The following is a 13,866-nucleotide window of genomic DNA, read 5'->3' on the forward strand; positions in this document are numbered from 1 at the left end:
GATGTGATAAAGCCTGCACATCCCACACCCAGGGCAAGGAGAAGTGTCCATCAGAGGCAGAAAAGCATTTCAGTCCTCCATGTTTAGTTTCCATGAGGGAGTGAGGTGGAGATAGGAGATGCCAATGTAGCTACAAGAGCTGGAGTCTTCTACTCAAAAATATTCTTAAACAGACTGATAAAGGGGTTCCATTTTTGCCAAAATAATCCCTTTCCAGTTTCTCATTTTCTCAATGGAAAATATATTAGAAAATGGTTTTAGTATATTTTATATGTATGTTTTTATTTGACCAGTAGAATCTTTGTGATGCTACCATGGGGATGGCATACTTACTGGGAACTTGGTAAGTGAAAAACTAAGCTCTTCACTTAGATCAGTCTTCTGATCAAGATGGATCTACACAGCTGGCCAAGAGCAAAATTTGACCACAGAAATACTGAAATGAGGGGAGGTATTTAAAGTTAGCATTTCACTAAATGCCTAGCAACCCAAGTTACTTTTAAAGCCTAAATAACCAAACTGATACTTAATCAAATATTAGAAGCAGGGAAATTGAAACACAGTGACACAACTCCATCTCCTAAAGTAATACAAAAGTGTCACTAAGGTAAAAACACAGACCTACTGTAGGTCATCTCTACTGAGCTAAGGAATGGAAGACAGTCAGCAAGTACTGACAAACTCATACTCCAGAGCAGCGATTGCAGGCTAGGATAAAAACCTCAAAAGGCATCTGTAACTGTGAAAACAAGTTGATATGGACAGCGCAGAAGCAAAAGAGTTTTAAATATTCAACAGTATATTTTATTCTATCAATTCAATCAACGGTAAAAATACAAGAATCTTTGCAATTAAAATCTTGACGTTAACTGTGGGCACATTGGGATGAACAGCTTGAAAAAGTTGCTAGGTATTTTGGAGCACTGGCAAAGTGACAGCATTTTTTGGCTATCAAATACTCTTGGGAGAGGAATCTCTTATCTGTTATATATGAACTAAGTGATATGGAACAAGGAAGAGTTCTAGGACAAAAACATTGACTCGATTATAAATTTCAGGTACTAAAGCATCAGGGTGTTCAAAAACATAACCACATGTAGATCAAGGAAGATTTTAGTATACTAAAATAAATGCATCATTGCTGAACCTGACATTCACTTTCTAAAACATGAACTGACTGAACTGCCCGTGTTGAAATAGCTTGAGAGCAGATTCAGGGTGCCGTAAAGCCAGTTATCTATCCAGTTTCATAAATTTACAAGCCATTTGATAGCAGAGCACCTTGCAGCCCTCCACCTGCTACAATTAACCACCCATGACCTTAACATTTCAGCCTAAGAATCCACCAGCATCCTGACTGGCAAACAAGAGAACAACACTAAGGAAAGGAGCTTGTTTACAGCATAAGTTAACAGTAGGTAGCCCTATTGCTTACAGAAGATGAGGCAGCTCAGATGTATATTACATAAAATCAGAGTACACCTTCAAGGCATGTGGAGGAGATCCAGTGACTAATCAATAAATAACTAAGCTTGATGCTAGTGACAAAACAACTTATTCAGCAATATAGAGGAAGAACTTAAAAGGATAGAAATTAAGCGAAGAAAATAACACTTAAAAGCAAACTGAGGTACCTTATAGTCCATGGAAAGGGGAAGTTATACATTAGAACTTCTTGGAAGAGGATCGTTCCCCTTAAATACTAATACAAGCTTAAAATTTCCAGAAATTGCTGAAAAGTTCCTTCTGAAAGGGTTTCAGCAGGAACATGTCATAGAACATTTTCCTAGTGACCTCTCAGCAACACTACTCCAGCTGCTCTTACTTGACAACACAATGTTTTCACCTCTCACCACTTTACTATAAAAGCAAATTATTATCAAATACTATTTTATTTAATGTGTTTCTAAAGTGGGAAATAGGTCTTAAACTAATTTTTTACAAGGCTCATAGAAGCACCAATGATTTACAGGTTTCTGAAATATAAATACAGATGTTTGCATGCATGGTTGTGTACCTATACAGGTATATATAGACACATAGGCAGGAAACATTTAAAAAGGGCAAAATCTTCTCCCAGATATAAAGGGACTGGAAACACTGCACTAAGTGACTTTAAACCAAAAATAAAATGACACACAACTTTGTTTTGTGTGTTAGTTATCTGCTACAGCTAAAAATAGGTTTTACTGTGTATTATTATTCAATAAAAGAATAAACTGAAACTAAATACAGTTCTCATTGGCATTTTCTGTAGTAACATCCTTGCTGCCTGCAGCAAAGGTACTCACCTAACACATAACAAAAAGGCAATATTTTTTTACCAGAGAATCAAGTCACTTTGAAGAAGCCTCAGATCAAGCAAGTTTAGTTTATTCTTCAAAACAAATTATGCAAAGATAAACTGTTTCTTACATATTTACTCCTAACTGCTTAGTTGAGCACAGAGATAAAAAGATTTGTCTATCAATCCTGTGTAATAACTGGGAGACCAAATGGAATTCCTTTTCTGCTTCACGCATAAATCAATACGTTATTGTTCTTTCTTCAGGACCATCTGTGCAACACCACTGACTTAAAATTATTCACAAGCTCTAAGGCCAAAGGGGGCCAGTATATCAACAATATGATCTCTTAAACATTGTAAGACATCTAAATTTCAGCAATTACCCAGAACTGAGCACAATAACTTTTGTGCTCAGTAACACCTGTTTAACTCCATTCAAGGGGAGGCAGGGTTACATTAAACTGCAACTGAATGCTTTTTGCACCCCGTTCCTACTTTCCCTCATGCCAGCCCATGTGAAATACTTTATTTTGAACAGAGTTGTAAAGCTAGATGTTTTTTAAAATATTTACAAACCACACAAAGTTGATAAAGAAACTGATGAAGTGTACCAACTTCATTTTTCTGACAAAGCCAATCATGTGAAAAAAACAGTTTAAAAAAGCAGCTGTACCAGACCCCAGGATCATACAATCCTTATCTAAGGATTCTGAAGGAAAGGAACTGGTGGGTGGATAGAAGAAACAATTAATGATCCTGAAACCTAAAAAGCCAGGTACCTGACATCATTAAAAAACAAACAGACAGACAGAAGAGCCAGAGGAGCTGCTGGGAACTCACCTCATCCTGGAGCACAGAAAACAGACTAAGAATTCTATCCAATTAGAGACAGATTACTACAACACTTTAAATATACTTTAAAAAAAAAAAACAATACTGTTTGGCTGCAGCAAAAATTCTAAGTTCAAACCCAAAGTTTTTGGGTTTTTAAGAAAAAAAAATAGAAAATAGGCATGAATTAATGTAATACTCCCTACAGATAGTCCAAATGCTTCTCATATGTCTCCTTATAAATACTGAAGGAAACGAACAAGATAATACTGTTACACATCAGTTGATGAAGACTGAGCCAGGATTTCAAGGATCAGAAAAGCTAGTTATAAAGGATTTTAGGCATCAGTACTATGTATGTACTGGGAAAGAAAAGGAAGTTAAAGTTAAAGTTCACTGTGTCTCTAGAACTTTTCAGAAAGAGCTATACTGCCTGAGACTATCAAAATGAATCCCAGCTGTGCAACAGCAGTTTGGGAGAACCAGTTATTTCGTGCACTGTCATCACACCTTTAAACTTCTTAATATTATGACTTCAGCTAATTATGTTAATTGCTTGTTGCATCATCATTAAAAAGTAACCAAGACTGAAAAGATTCAAGGAACAACAAAATTGAAACATTCTGGATTTGCATCCAGGAGCCTATTGCAAAACAAGAACTATCCTTTTCCTTTCAAGAGCAGATAAATCAGATTAATTCAACTCTAGCTTCTTTTCTTCAGTTCTTCTTATCCCACCTTGCAATACTACAGCAAGAAAATGGTAAAAACTAGAAAATAGAGCTAAAAGTATGAGGAAGCTATGGCACTTTGCATTGTTAATCTGCAAGATTAGTAACTATAGATTATTTGAATGGTGTTAAATTTACAATAATTTAACTTCATTAACAGAAGCTAAATTTCATTCTTCATATCATTTTACTGATTCATCAGAAATTTATAATGTGAAAATTTGTTTTTCTCTGAAATAAGTTACTAATTACTGGTAAACTCCAGATAGCAAAATCAGGTGGGTTTTCAATTTGCTCAAGTCTTTTCTTTCCCTTTTCTTCCTTCTCTCCTTCTTCCACGAAATTAGAAGCTGATGCTAACACATTCACAACAGATACAGCTAGAGTAAAATAAAATAAATAATTGGAAATAGGAAAGCTCTAACAGAGACAACCTAGCTCTATACAATTCTGAAAAAAGCCAGTATACCTTAAGATGTTTGGATGTGAGAGTCTATTCATAAGTTGAACCTCTTTCAGCATGTTTGCTCTGTTGCTGTTCAGTGTGTTCATCTTCAAAGCCATTACCTGGTCTGAAGTTCTGTGCCTTACCTATAGAACACAAGCAAAAAATGTTAAGGATATGAAATGCAAGACTGAAAAACCAGCAATGTTGTAGTATAACTTAGAGACCCCTCATAACAAAACTACTTGATTTATACTTTGATTTCCGTAGTCTTTATTGCACAGATGACTTTCTATAAGCATACTATCCAAAGGCAAAAAGGTATTTTGCTCTTCTCTTGGTGATGACAGAAAGTTTGAGAAGTTGGAAAAAAAAAAAATTATCAGCTTCTTACTACAAGTGAAGGAAGCCATTTATTTGTCTAGGGAGAAAAAGTTTTCTGCTCCAAGACCTATGAAATTTCCATCAATTCCACCCATATCCCTCTTCTTTTTGCATTGTAGTGGTTGGTGTCATTGTTCAAAAAAAAAAAAAAAACAAAAAAAAACCAAAAAAAAACCCACAAAAAAAACCAACCAACCAAAAAAAAAAAAAACAAACAAAAACCACACATTATGAGAGGAGCTGCTGGCTACAGCTACAGGGCAGACTTCAGAGATATTCAATGTTTACTTCTGAACCAAGACCACGAACCAGTGGAGAGAAAGCATTCATACCAAGCCCTGCTGCAAAGCAGAGGTTACTGGACACAGTATCATCTAGTCTAGAACGTTAGCAGTGGCTGCAGAGCATCAGCATGAAAAGAGGATTTCTCTAGCAACTGCACAGAACCAGCACACCATTCAGAGTTGCCTTCTCCAGTCAGAAATGCATGATTCTGGCCATTTCTAAATTGATACTCTCAAACGAAACCTATCTGTCATCAGCAAACAGACCAATATTATGTAGATGCGTGGTACTACTACTACTTCTAGAAAAGAGTTGTTATGGTAGTGTAAGGCTTGCCAGTCCTTCAAATTTCCTTGCAGTTCATAGAATCATAGGATGGTCTGGGTTGGAAGGGACTTTTAAAGGCCATCCAGTCCAACCCCCCTGCAAGGAGCAGGGACATCTCCAACCAGATCAAGTTGCTCAGAGGCTCACCCAACCTGGCCTTGAATGTTTCCAGGGATGGGGCATCCACCACCTCCCTGGGCAACCTGTGCCAGTGTTCCACCACCCTCACTGTAAAAATTTGTTTCCTTATATCGAGCCTGAATCTACCTCCCTCTATTTTAAAACCATTACCCCTCATCCTATCACAACAGGCTCTGCTGAAGAGATTCTCCCCATCTTTCCTGTAGGCCCCTTTTAGGTACTGGAAGGGCATGATCAGGTCTCCCTGGAGCCTTCCTTTCCCCACGCTGAACAGCCCCAGCTCTCTCAGCCTGTCCTCGTGGGAGAGGTGCTCCAGCCCTCTGATCATCTTTGTGGCCTCCTCTGGACTCGCTCCAGCAGGTCCACGTCCTTCTGATTTTGGGGGCTCCAGAGCTGACACAGTACTGCAGGTTGGGTCTCACAAGAGCAGATTAAAGAGGCAGAATCTCCTCCCTTGACCTGCTGGCCACGATTCTTCTGATGCAGCCCAGGATGCGGCTGGCTTTCTGAGCTGCAAGCGCACATCAGTCATTCCCACATGCATACTGGTAGTATTCATGTAAATTGTGTTCCCATTATTTTCTTCCCATGTCAGCACCTACAGGTCAAAACCAGAAAAGGTGTGCTTCTCCAAGCACTAAACTACCACTGTGGAAAATTCATTCATGTTTATGGAGATCAGTTTAGAAAAGTCTGTGATGCAAGAATTTAAGACTTTGATCAGCTTTCTAATTTAAAACAGACATCTACATTATGATGTAGGTACATACGAACTACCTACATTTTAAACAATGGCAGCCTGCCTCCTTTTATTCCAAGCGACTCTGCTCATCTTTTTCAATAAAAGGCTTCTTTAGCTGCAATACGCGAGTTACAGAAAGAACAGCTGAACTCATGATAAGCAGATGCAAGAAGAAAGATGGGCATGTTTTTTGGAAGCTGACTGGTAAGTCTGAGGCAGCAAGCGATACTAACTTTCAAGTTTTATTTGCACACTGTATCTGCAAGAACAAGAGATGTATTTCAACTAGATACTCTCACCTAGACACAAAGCACCATGAACAGCACAAGGATGCACTGGGGGAAAGGGTGTCATGTTTCAGATAGGTGCCTGCCTTAATGCTTCTGCATTGCCTATTCCCCTCCAGGTCTGAAGTATAGGGTAGCACTGGAAACATCGCAGTTCAGTGTGGTAAACAACGTCGAGGGACTGAATGAGCATAAAAATAGCCCACAGATGCTTTTTCTCCTGCTTCCCCCCTGCCTATGAGCTCCTCAGCTGCCTCACCCACAGTCGCTCCGTAATCCCAGTGCAAGAAGGATCAGAGAGAGGTGGAGAAGGACATAGAAACCAGCAATGAGAGCGGAAACCAACAAGTTCATAAGCATGGGACTCCTCCTTTCAGTGGCAATATTGGCTTTGAAATAAAACTGGCCGAACTACAGCTTTAGTGCATTATAATAAGATCTAGAATTCATCTGTACATAACCTGTCCTGCCTGTTTGGCATGCTTATTGGTTTTAACTGGGATAACTGCATGTTAAGTTGATGAGGTTTATCGTTACTTGTCAGGTTTCTTGTGTCTATTGTGTGCTTTCATTAATTTTTAATTACGCAGCTTTTGTATATCCAGCCAATTTGAATGAACAAGCTAAATTGGACAGGTCAATGTCTATATACAAACATTTAAAATCTATATTTTAGTTATACAGTCATTTTATTAGCAGTAGTTCTTTGGCTGAAATGCTTTCATAGACTTCAGAAAGGAAGATTTGTTACAACAATGCTAATTTAAATTAACAAAAAAGGACAGTTTGAAAACTTTGAATCTATACACAGCAGCTAAACCAGCACTCTTGCTCTGGAAGGAGGATTAGGTATCTTATGTGATGTGGTGGAGTAATTTGGGGTTTGGAGGTAATAGGAAAGAATTTGAAGGAACTTAACTCCTACAGGCAGAGAGACGCTCTCAACAGAACGTCCTCAGAAATCAACTTTCCACTAACCCAGAGGCTTAAGGTCTGCCAACAGGAAATGAATAGAGTTAGAAGGTGAGCAGGAACTCAGATGGAGTGTGGTCTTAAGCCACACTTGCTTTCTCATTAACTCTGCTAGCTACCTCTTAATTTCCTGCCCATTTCTAGAATTCACTCAATTCCGTGCCAAAACTTCAATTCCTTTTGCCTCAACTCTGAGGTAAAAGCACAACGTATTGCAGGACCTTCTTCTTTGTTCTTTAACTTCTCCTTGTTCTGAAGCAAAGGAAACCTCAGAAAAAAGAGTGGGTAAGTTTTTGGGGCACTGTGTCCTGCATGCTTCCTGGATTTTCAGGTCTGATACACAAGAGGAAGTCGTTAGCAACTGCTTCTCAAAGCTCTGGCTGTCCACAGTACTAACCCCACATCCAGAGAAAACTCAGTCACTTTTGCAAAGACAAAATTTTTCATTCTCCATTTCAAAAGGATATTCTGGAGTCTTTTCAGTCTCGATAGACTGAACAAGGTGCAGCGGTGAGGTCTGCGAGTTTTTCTTTTGTTTTGTAGAATCATTTTCTCTATACTTGGAAATAGCTCAGATTTCCAGCATAGATAGCGTATTCTGTCCACATAACTGGTTGCCAAACAGCACCCAGCACCGCGCTTCTGTTTTGTTTCACTTAAAGGGACACTGTAAGGTAACGCCAGCGATTTTATTTGAACTTCTAAATATCGTTCTGATGTTGGACGATGCATTCCTGCCAAATCTAATAGAAGAGCAAATTACCTAAGTAAACCAAAGGAGAGGTGGGAAAACACGGAAAACAGGGACTCTTCCTCTCTTGCTAGCTACCCTTTAAGCAAGGAAGAAGCAGCAGAATTGAAGGTGGGAGGCCATCTTCTCAAGCAGGCAATACCCAATATTACGAGTAAAATAAAATACCAGTTTATATGTTACAGAACACAATGCTAATCACTTGAAACGCACATAAGGCTAATTGCGTTCTCTCCTCTGAAGCACTGCTGGCAAACAGAATTTCTGTAGCAAGAAGACTGCCAACAAGGAACAGGCAGGTCCTATCTTTAAGGTCTGGGTCAAGCTCCGGATCATCTACACAGAAGGAACTATCAGTTACACTACTCTCCGTGCCTACTTACCTGTCAGTCATACCCCAGACAAAATCAGTGCCTATTTTGGCACCCCTTGCCAAAACCCTGCCAAACTCTTCCATTTTAATCGTTCATCTCCTTTCAGACCACCTCTGTGCAATGAAAGCATGGAAGTGATGTTTCAATCACCTGATCACTCCAGAAGGAAAACTAGTAAATATTTTGGAAATATTGCTGATCCAATTTAAAATTTGTTTACATGGCAGTTTGTCCCAGGCATATGCCTGGATACTCAAGATAAGCAGGCATTCACTCATGCAAACCTTTCACTGATGCAACTAGCCGATTGCTGTAAAGCTTTTAAAGCTGTTGACATTATTATTAATTAGGGTCCCTTTCATATCAGGGCAAGTAACCTTTCAGTGATAGCTGGATGATCGTTTCTCTGCTTAGAAATATTCTGACAATCCTACAGCTGCTTTCCCATGCTGCTTTGCACATGCTTCCAATTCCTCTTTCTGCTTACCTATGTGTCTCCACCTCCGACGTCACAGTAACCAGATATTGCCTCCCTGTTTTATCGCTGGCAGACCGTTAAACTGTCCCTTTGCACTCCAATTCTTCTAGGATCAAAGTACTTTACCTGGCTATAGCTAGTTGTATGGCCTGCCTACTGTGGCTCCAAACCATGTTCTGACCCCGGACCTTACCCCTTCCTTTAGAATAAGGTGAGGGGTAGAGAAAGTCATGGATCCAGGTACAGAAATAGCAATGTATTTGAAGGAAACCTCATAACAGTGATTGAGCAGGGCTCACATTCAAAAGAACTAGTCGCTATATAAATGCTGTAGCAAGTTCACACGAGGAATATCCTGTAAAAAATGGTGGGTTTAATCATCAACTTGCTGCTTAGCTACAATCTTCTTTATTATTAAAATACCCTAAATATCACTTAAATAATTATTTATTAATTCATATAGATATGTCAGGGCTTTCTGAAAATATAAATATTTATAGTACTTCCACTTTTTTCTGGACTGAAGCGGGAGAAGCATTTAAGCAATAGCTGAAATCTGGCCTGATTTCATCTTTGACAAGGCCTTTTTCACCTTCACTGTTAACTGTATCTTTCCAGGTGTCCTTGGAATAAGCATCTGAAGAATATTTCCTAGTATTGCTGTTATAAATCTGCCAATACAACTTCCAGTTTTGGCCCTAGTTTTTCAATGCATTTTCATTATTTTCCAACTACATAACGATGATATGGAAGTATTTTGTCACTGTTTTCTTCCAAAACTGCATTTAATTGCTTTCCAGTTTTTCCTTACCTTTCCCTCTTCTGGTATCCAGCCTCAATGTTTAATTACACTTACAGATCTTATACAGCCTATTACATAAAATCACGTTGCCTCTCTTTCTCTAGCTCCCACACCCATTCTTTATTAATTCTTTTATACACCTCAGTGTTCATCTGGCCATTTCACCTTCGCCTTTCCTGACATGTGTCCAACGCATCATTTTAAAGCCCTCTCTAGTCCAAATAAATGACCTTCCCTAAGTTTGCTTCCTGTTTGAACTCACTGTGTCATCCACAAAAATGCTGCACATATGATCTTTACGTACACTGGCTCACCAACCTTACATTCACCAACTCAGATATATCAGCCTGCAGCCTTCATGTTAGTAACATATACAGCAAAGGTCAAATTACTTTCTGTTTATCTACACCAGCTTCTGTCAGTCTCTTTTGGGTAACAGCCTAAGTATCTTCATCTGACTTGCAAGTATTTTCTCTTGTGATGACAAGAGATGAAGACATTGCCTTAGTTACCCTTCTGGGCTGTTTGCACTACCTATGCTATGTAGTATAACTATGTTTGATTGAAGAAAGCTCCCTTTAATTGAGAAGACAAACCCGTTCTTCAGCTCAGATCACACTGTATGTAAAACTAGAGTCTCAAATGTTTTTCTAAACATTAAAATGCACCCACAGTCAGATACACATATTCATAGCAGTGATGCTTTTATCAAGTCAAAAATCTCATGTCACTAGGAAAATTTGCAGTGACAAATAGAAGCTTAAAGAAATACATCAGTCCAGATAACACTAAACTGCTGTGTTGAGGCTAGGGAGTCAGATTGGGTTGTGGTTGTTTTCAGAGTAGTAGCACGTAATGTCACTACACTAGCTTCTTGTAGCAAGAGAGAAGCCTGCCAAGTGTAACAAAACTTTGCCAAACAAAACTAGTCAGCACGTGTTACACGAGCTTTAGCACAAGTTCAGAAAATGTACAGAAACCAGGCACAAAAAATCCCAAACCTTTCAAAAGCCTGACAGTAATTGTGGCTCCACTAATTTCTATTACTGAAAACAGTTGTGAGAAATAGACAGAAAAAGTTGAACCCTTTATCATTTTCTCTTTAGTACAAAGGTTTGGCATTGGTCAAAGATCCTACTTTGATAACTTCAGTAACTTCTAGCATCACCAATTCAGCCAAGTAGCAAGTTCAACCACTACAGCATACTCCACACCTACACTCCAACAAGTTCTCCAATTTTTTTTTTTGCCAAACTAAAGTGAATTTATCATTAGTGAGACAGCAATGTCATTGATACTTTGTAAATCTATTTGTGTGTGCCAAAACCCCTTCAATATTTATTTTGTATTTTGTTTTTCTTCATTGCCCACTGTAACGTAGAACCAGGGCCCAAAATACAGTAGTCATTTATTTTAAACAAACCATTTATTGATAGGAATCTGTGCATATCTCTCTGCCGTTAACTTGATCTCCATCAAATCATAAAGGCAAAAAGAGACTACAGTCTTATTTTGAGGGAAAGCACAAAGGAATCAAAGGACTATTGTTCCATAGTTTTAGATGACAGATAAATAGGCATAGCCCGGGCGGGGAAGCTGACTGATTTTGTAGCCAGTTCAGCAGAATGTAACCATATAAAATTCTCTTTGCAATCCAGGAGAAGGAACATAGGCCCACCTCTTAGGTACTAGGCAAGAAAATGCAGAAGAGCACGGTTATACCACAACCTCAGTGGTATACTGAGGTATACAGTGGTATAAAGTACCTGGAAAGGAAAAGAAATATAAAGTTTGAAGTACAGAACTGGGAGCTTATTCTTCATTAAAAATGAACAGCCCTGGGCATGCTACTTCACTGACTTTCATGCCTATTTAACTGGAACTATAAAATGGAGGTGATATTGCTATCTACCTGCCAGGGAAATTGGAAGTTTGACGTCTGCAAGTGACTATTGTAACATCCAAAGATAAGATAATACATAATCAGATGCTGTATCTGGGTCCTTATTTTCCTATTTAATTTGTAATACTTACAGCTAAATATTTTCCATGTTTCTATGGGTTTATCCTGTATGAAAGACAATGGCATTTACATAACCTGCGATGCTTTTGAAGCAAAAACCACTCGGGTTGATTTCTCCCGACATACAATTGCACCTTCAGTCTTTTATAGTATATTATTAACAGTTTGGCACTGAGCACACAGTCCTTCCTCACTGTACTAATGATGTCACCACCACTATTCAAAAACACATTTGTTGGGTTCATTTTCAAAATCTGCATGGGAACCTTGACAGAAAGTTTTATTTTGGGCAGAAGTAATTTCCTTACCTTTCCTTTATAAATCTTTCAAATAAATGTTACCATGCATAGTGAGGAGGTCAACCTCACGTTTCAGAGCAGAGCCCACTGGCATACAGCTATTGCTGCTATAATCACAGCTGCAACTCTAGGACTTGACCAAAACCACAAACAAGAAGAGAGCACGGAGTATAAAAGGAGCTATGTTTTCCCTACTTGAGGATACTCAGGTTTTTATAAATTGCTACATTTAATAACTTTCAGGCTACAGCCAAAACCAAAGGTTCTAAATAGTTTCTTGTTATTTAAGTAACTGCTGCTCTTAAGAATTAAGTTATCCTAGCAGAAAGTAGCTAATTAAACATACCATGTAATTTGTTACATGTCTCCTCATTGTCAGGAAAGGCTAGGAAGCACAAGAATTGGATTTGCAGGACTTAATAGCAGGCAGCTAATGTGAAAGTTAAACTGCCATGAGTGACTCAGTGTTAGACATATTGTCAGCTACAGATTAGTTAACAAAGCAGTGCCGTCTCGGTATCGATTCCTCCAGCGGATGTTTCGTAGCTCTGTCCTCTCCTCAACCCCTAATCCAACAAAACCATCAAACAGAAGGCCGCATCCGTGCAGAGCGGTGCCTGCTGCTGCCCAACACCAAGGGCCACGCAGCCGCCCCGAAGCACTCTCAGGCTGTGATGAGCACAGCTGTCCTGGTTCTGGCCAGGACAGAGTTAATATTTACCTGAGCTGGGTGGAAAACTGAAGCTGGTAGCCCCTATGGCTGGGATAGTTAACTAATTAGCTAACAGCTGGGGTTAATTTACCCAAATTAGCCAAAGGGCTATTCCATCCCATCTGACATCATGCTCAGTATATAAGTGAGGAGGGTGCTGAAGGGAGGCTCCCTGCTACTTGGAAGAGACTGGATGTGGAGATCTCTTGTGAGCTATTGTACTGTATTTGTGTTCCATCACTGTTTTGTTTTTTTCTGTCATTACTGTTAAATTTACTTCTTGTTCAGTCTCAACCCACGTGTTTGGTTGTTTTTTTTTCTTCTGGTTTTCTTTTGTTTGCCAAATCTCCTCCTATTCTCTCGGAGAGTGGGGGGAGTGAGAGAGAGACTGCGTAGTCTGGTCCCCGTGGGGGCTGAACTACAACAACAGCAAAATCCATCAGCAGCCGCAGCAACCCCCAAACAGAGGAAACTCACATGGAAAGGAGAAGGTAATCCCTGCAATTGGGGTATGGCCTCAGCAGCTACTGGGAACAGGATGTTTTGGACTACTTGCATACAGAATTCCCAACAACTGGAGATCTGAAGACTAACAGAAGCCATATCATACAGGTTTTGTACTTCCTTTCTCTGATCATTACCAGTGGCTATTAAGGGGCTATGAGGAAGCATTCCCTATGAATCTGAGACTGTAAACATCTCTTTTCTGTTACTGCCATCAATAATAATTTGCACTTTTCAATTTTTAGATTTCGTAGTGTCAGTAACACGTGTATTACCACCACACATTCTCCAGACACAGGCGGTGAGATCCATCACTGAAGTATTATTTAACTTCCCCCACTCCCCATACCAGTAAATAAGTGTTCAGAGAGGCGTGTCACACGGTCTTTAGTGATGCACTCTTGTTCTCTAGGTGCAGCCATAATAATACTGGACACAGGCCAACTCAGTTATTTGAAGAGCAGTAAATCAGCACCTGTCTCTCAGTATCG

General features: G+C 39.3%; 1 protein-coding gene across 1 annotated transcript in view; it reads right to left on the reverse strand.

The window, feature by feature from the left end:
* The window catches only part of TESK2 (testis associated actin remodelling kinase 2), an 82,581-nt gene that overhangs the window by 47,040 nt on the left and 21,675 nt on the right, over positions 1–13,866 (reverse strand). Inside the window, exon 3 of the mRNA XM_086753511.1 lies at positions 4,319–4,440. Coding sequence (XP_086609637.1) covers positions 4,319–4,440 — 122 coding nt within the window. The remainder of the gene's footprint in view (positions 1–4,318; positions 4,441–13,866) is intronic.

Source organism: Chlamydotis macqueenii, chromosome 8, assembly GCF_036417535.1.
Source record: "Chlamydotis macqueenii isolate bChlMac1 chromosome 8, bChlMac1.mat, whole genome shotgun sequence".
Classification (NCBI taxonomy): domain Eukaryota; kingdom Metazoa; phylum Chordata; class Aves; order Otidiformes; family Otididae; genus Chlamydotis; species Chlamydotis macqueenii.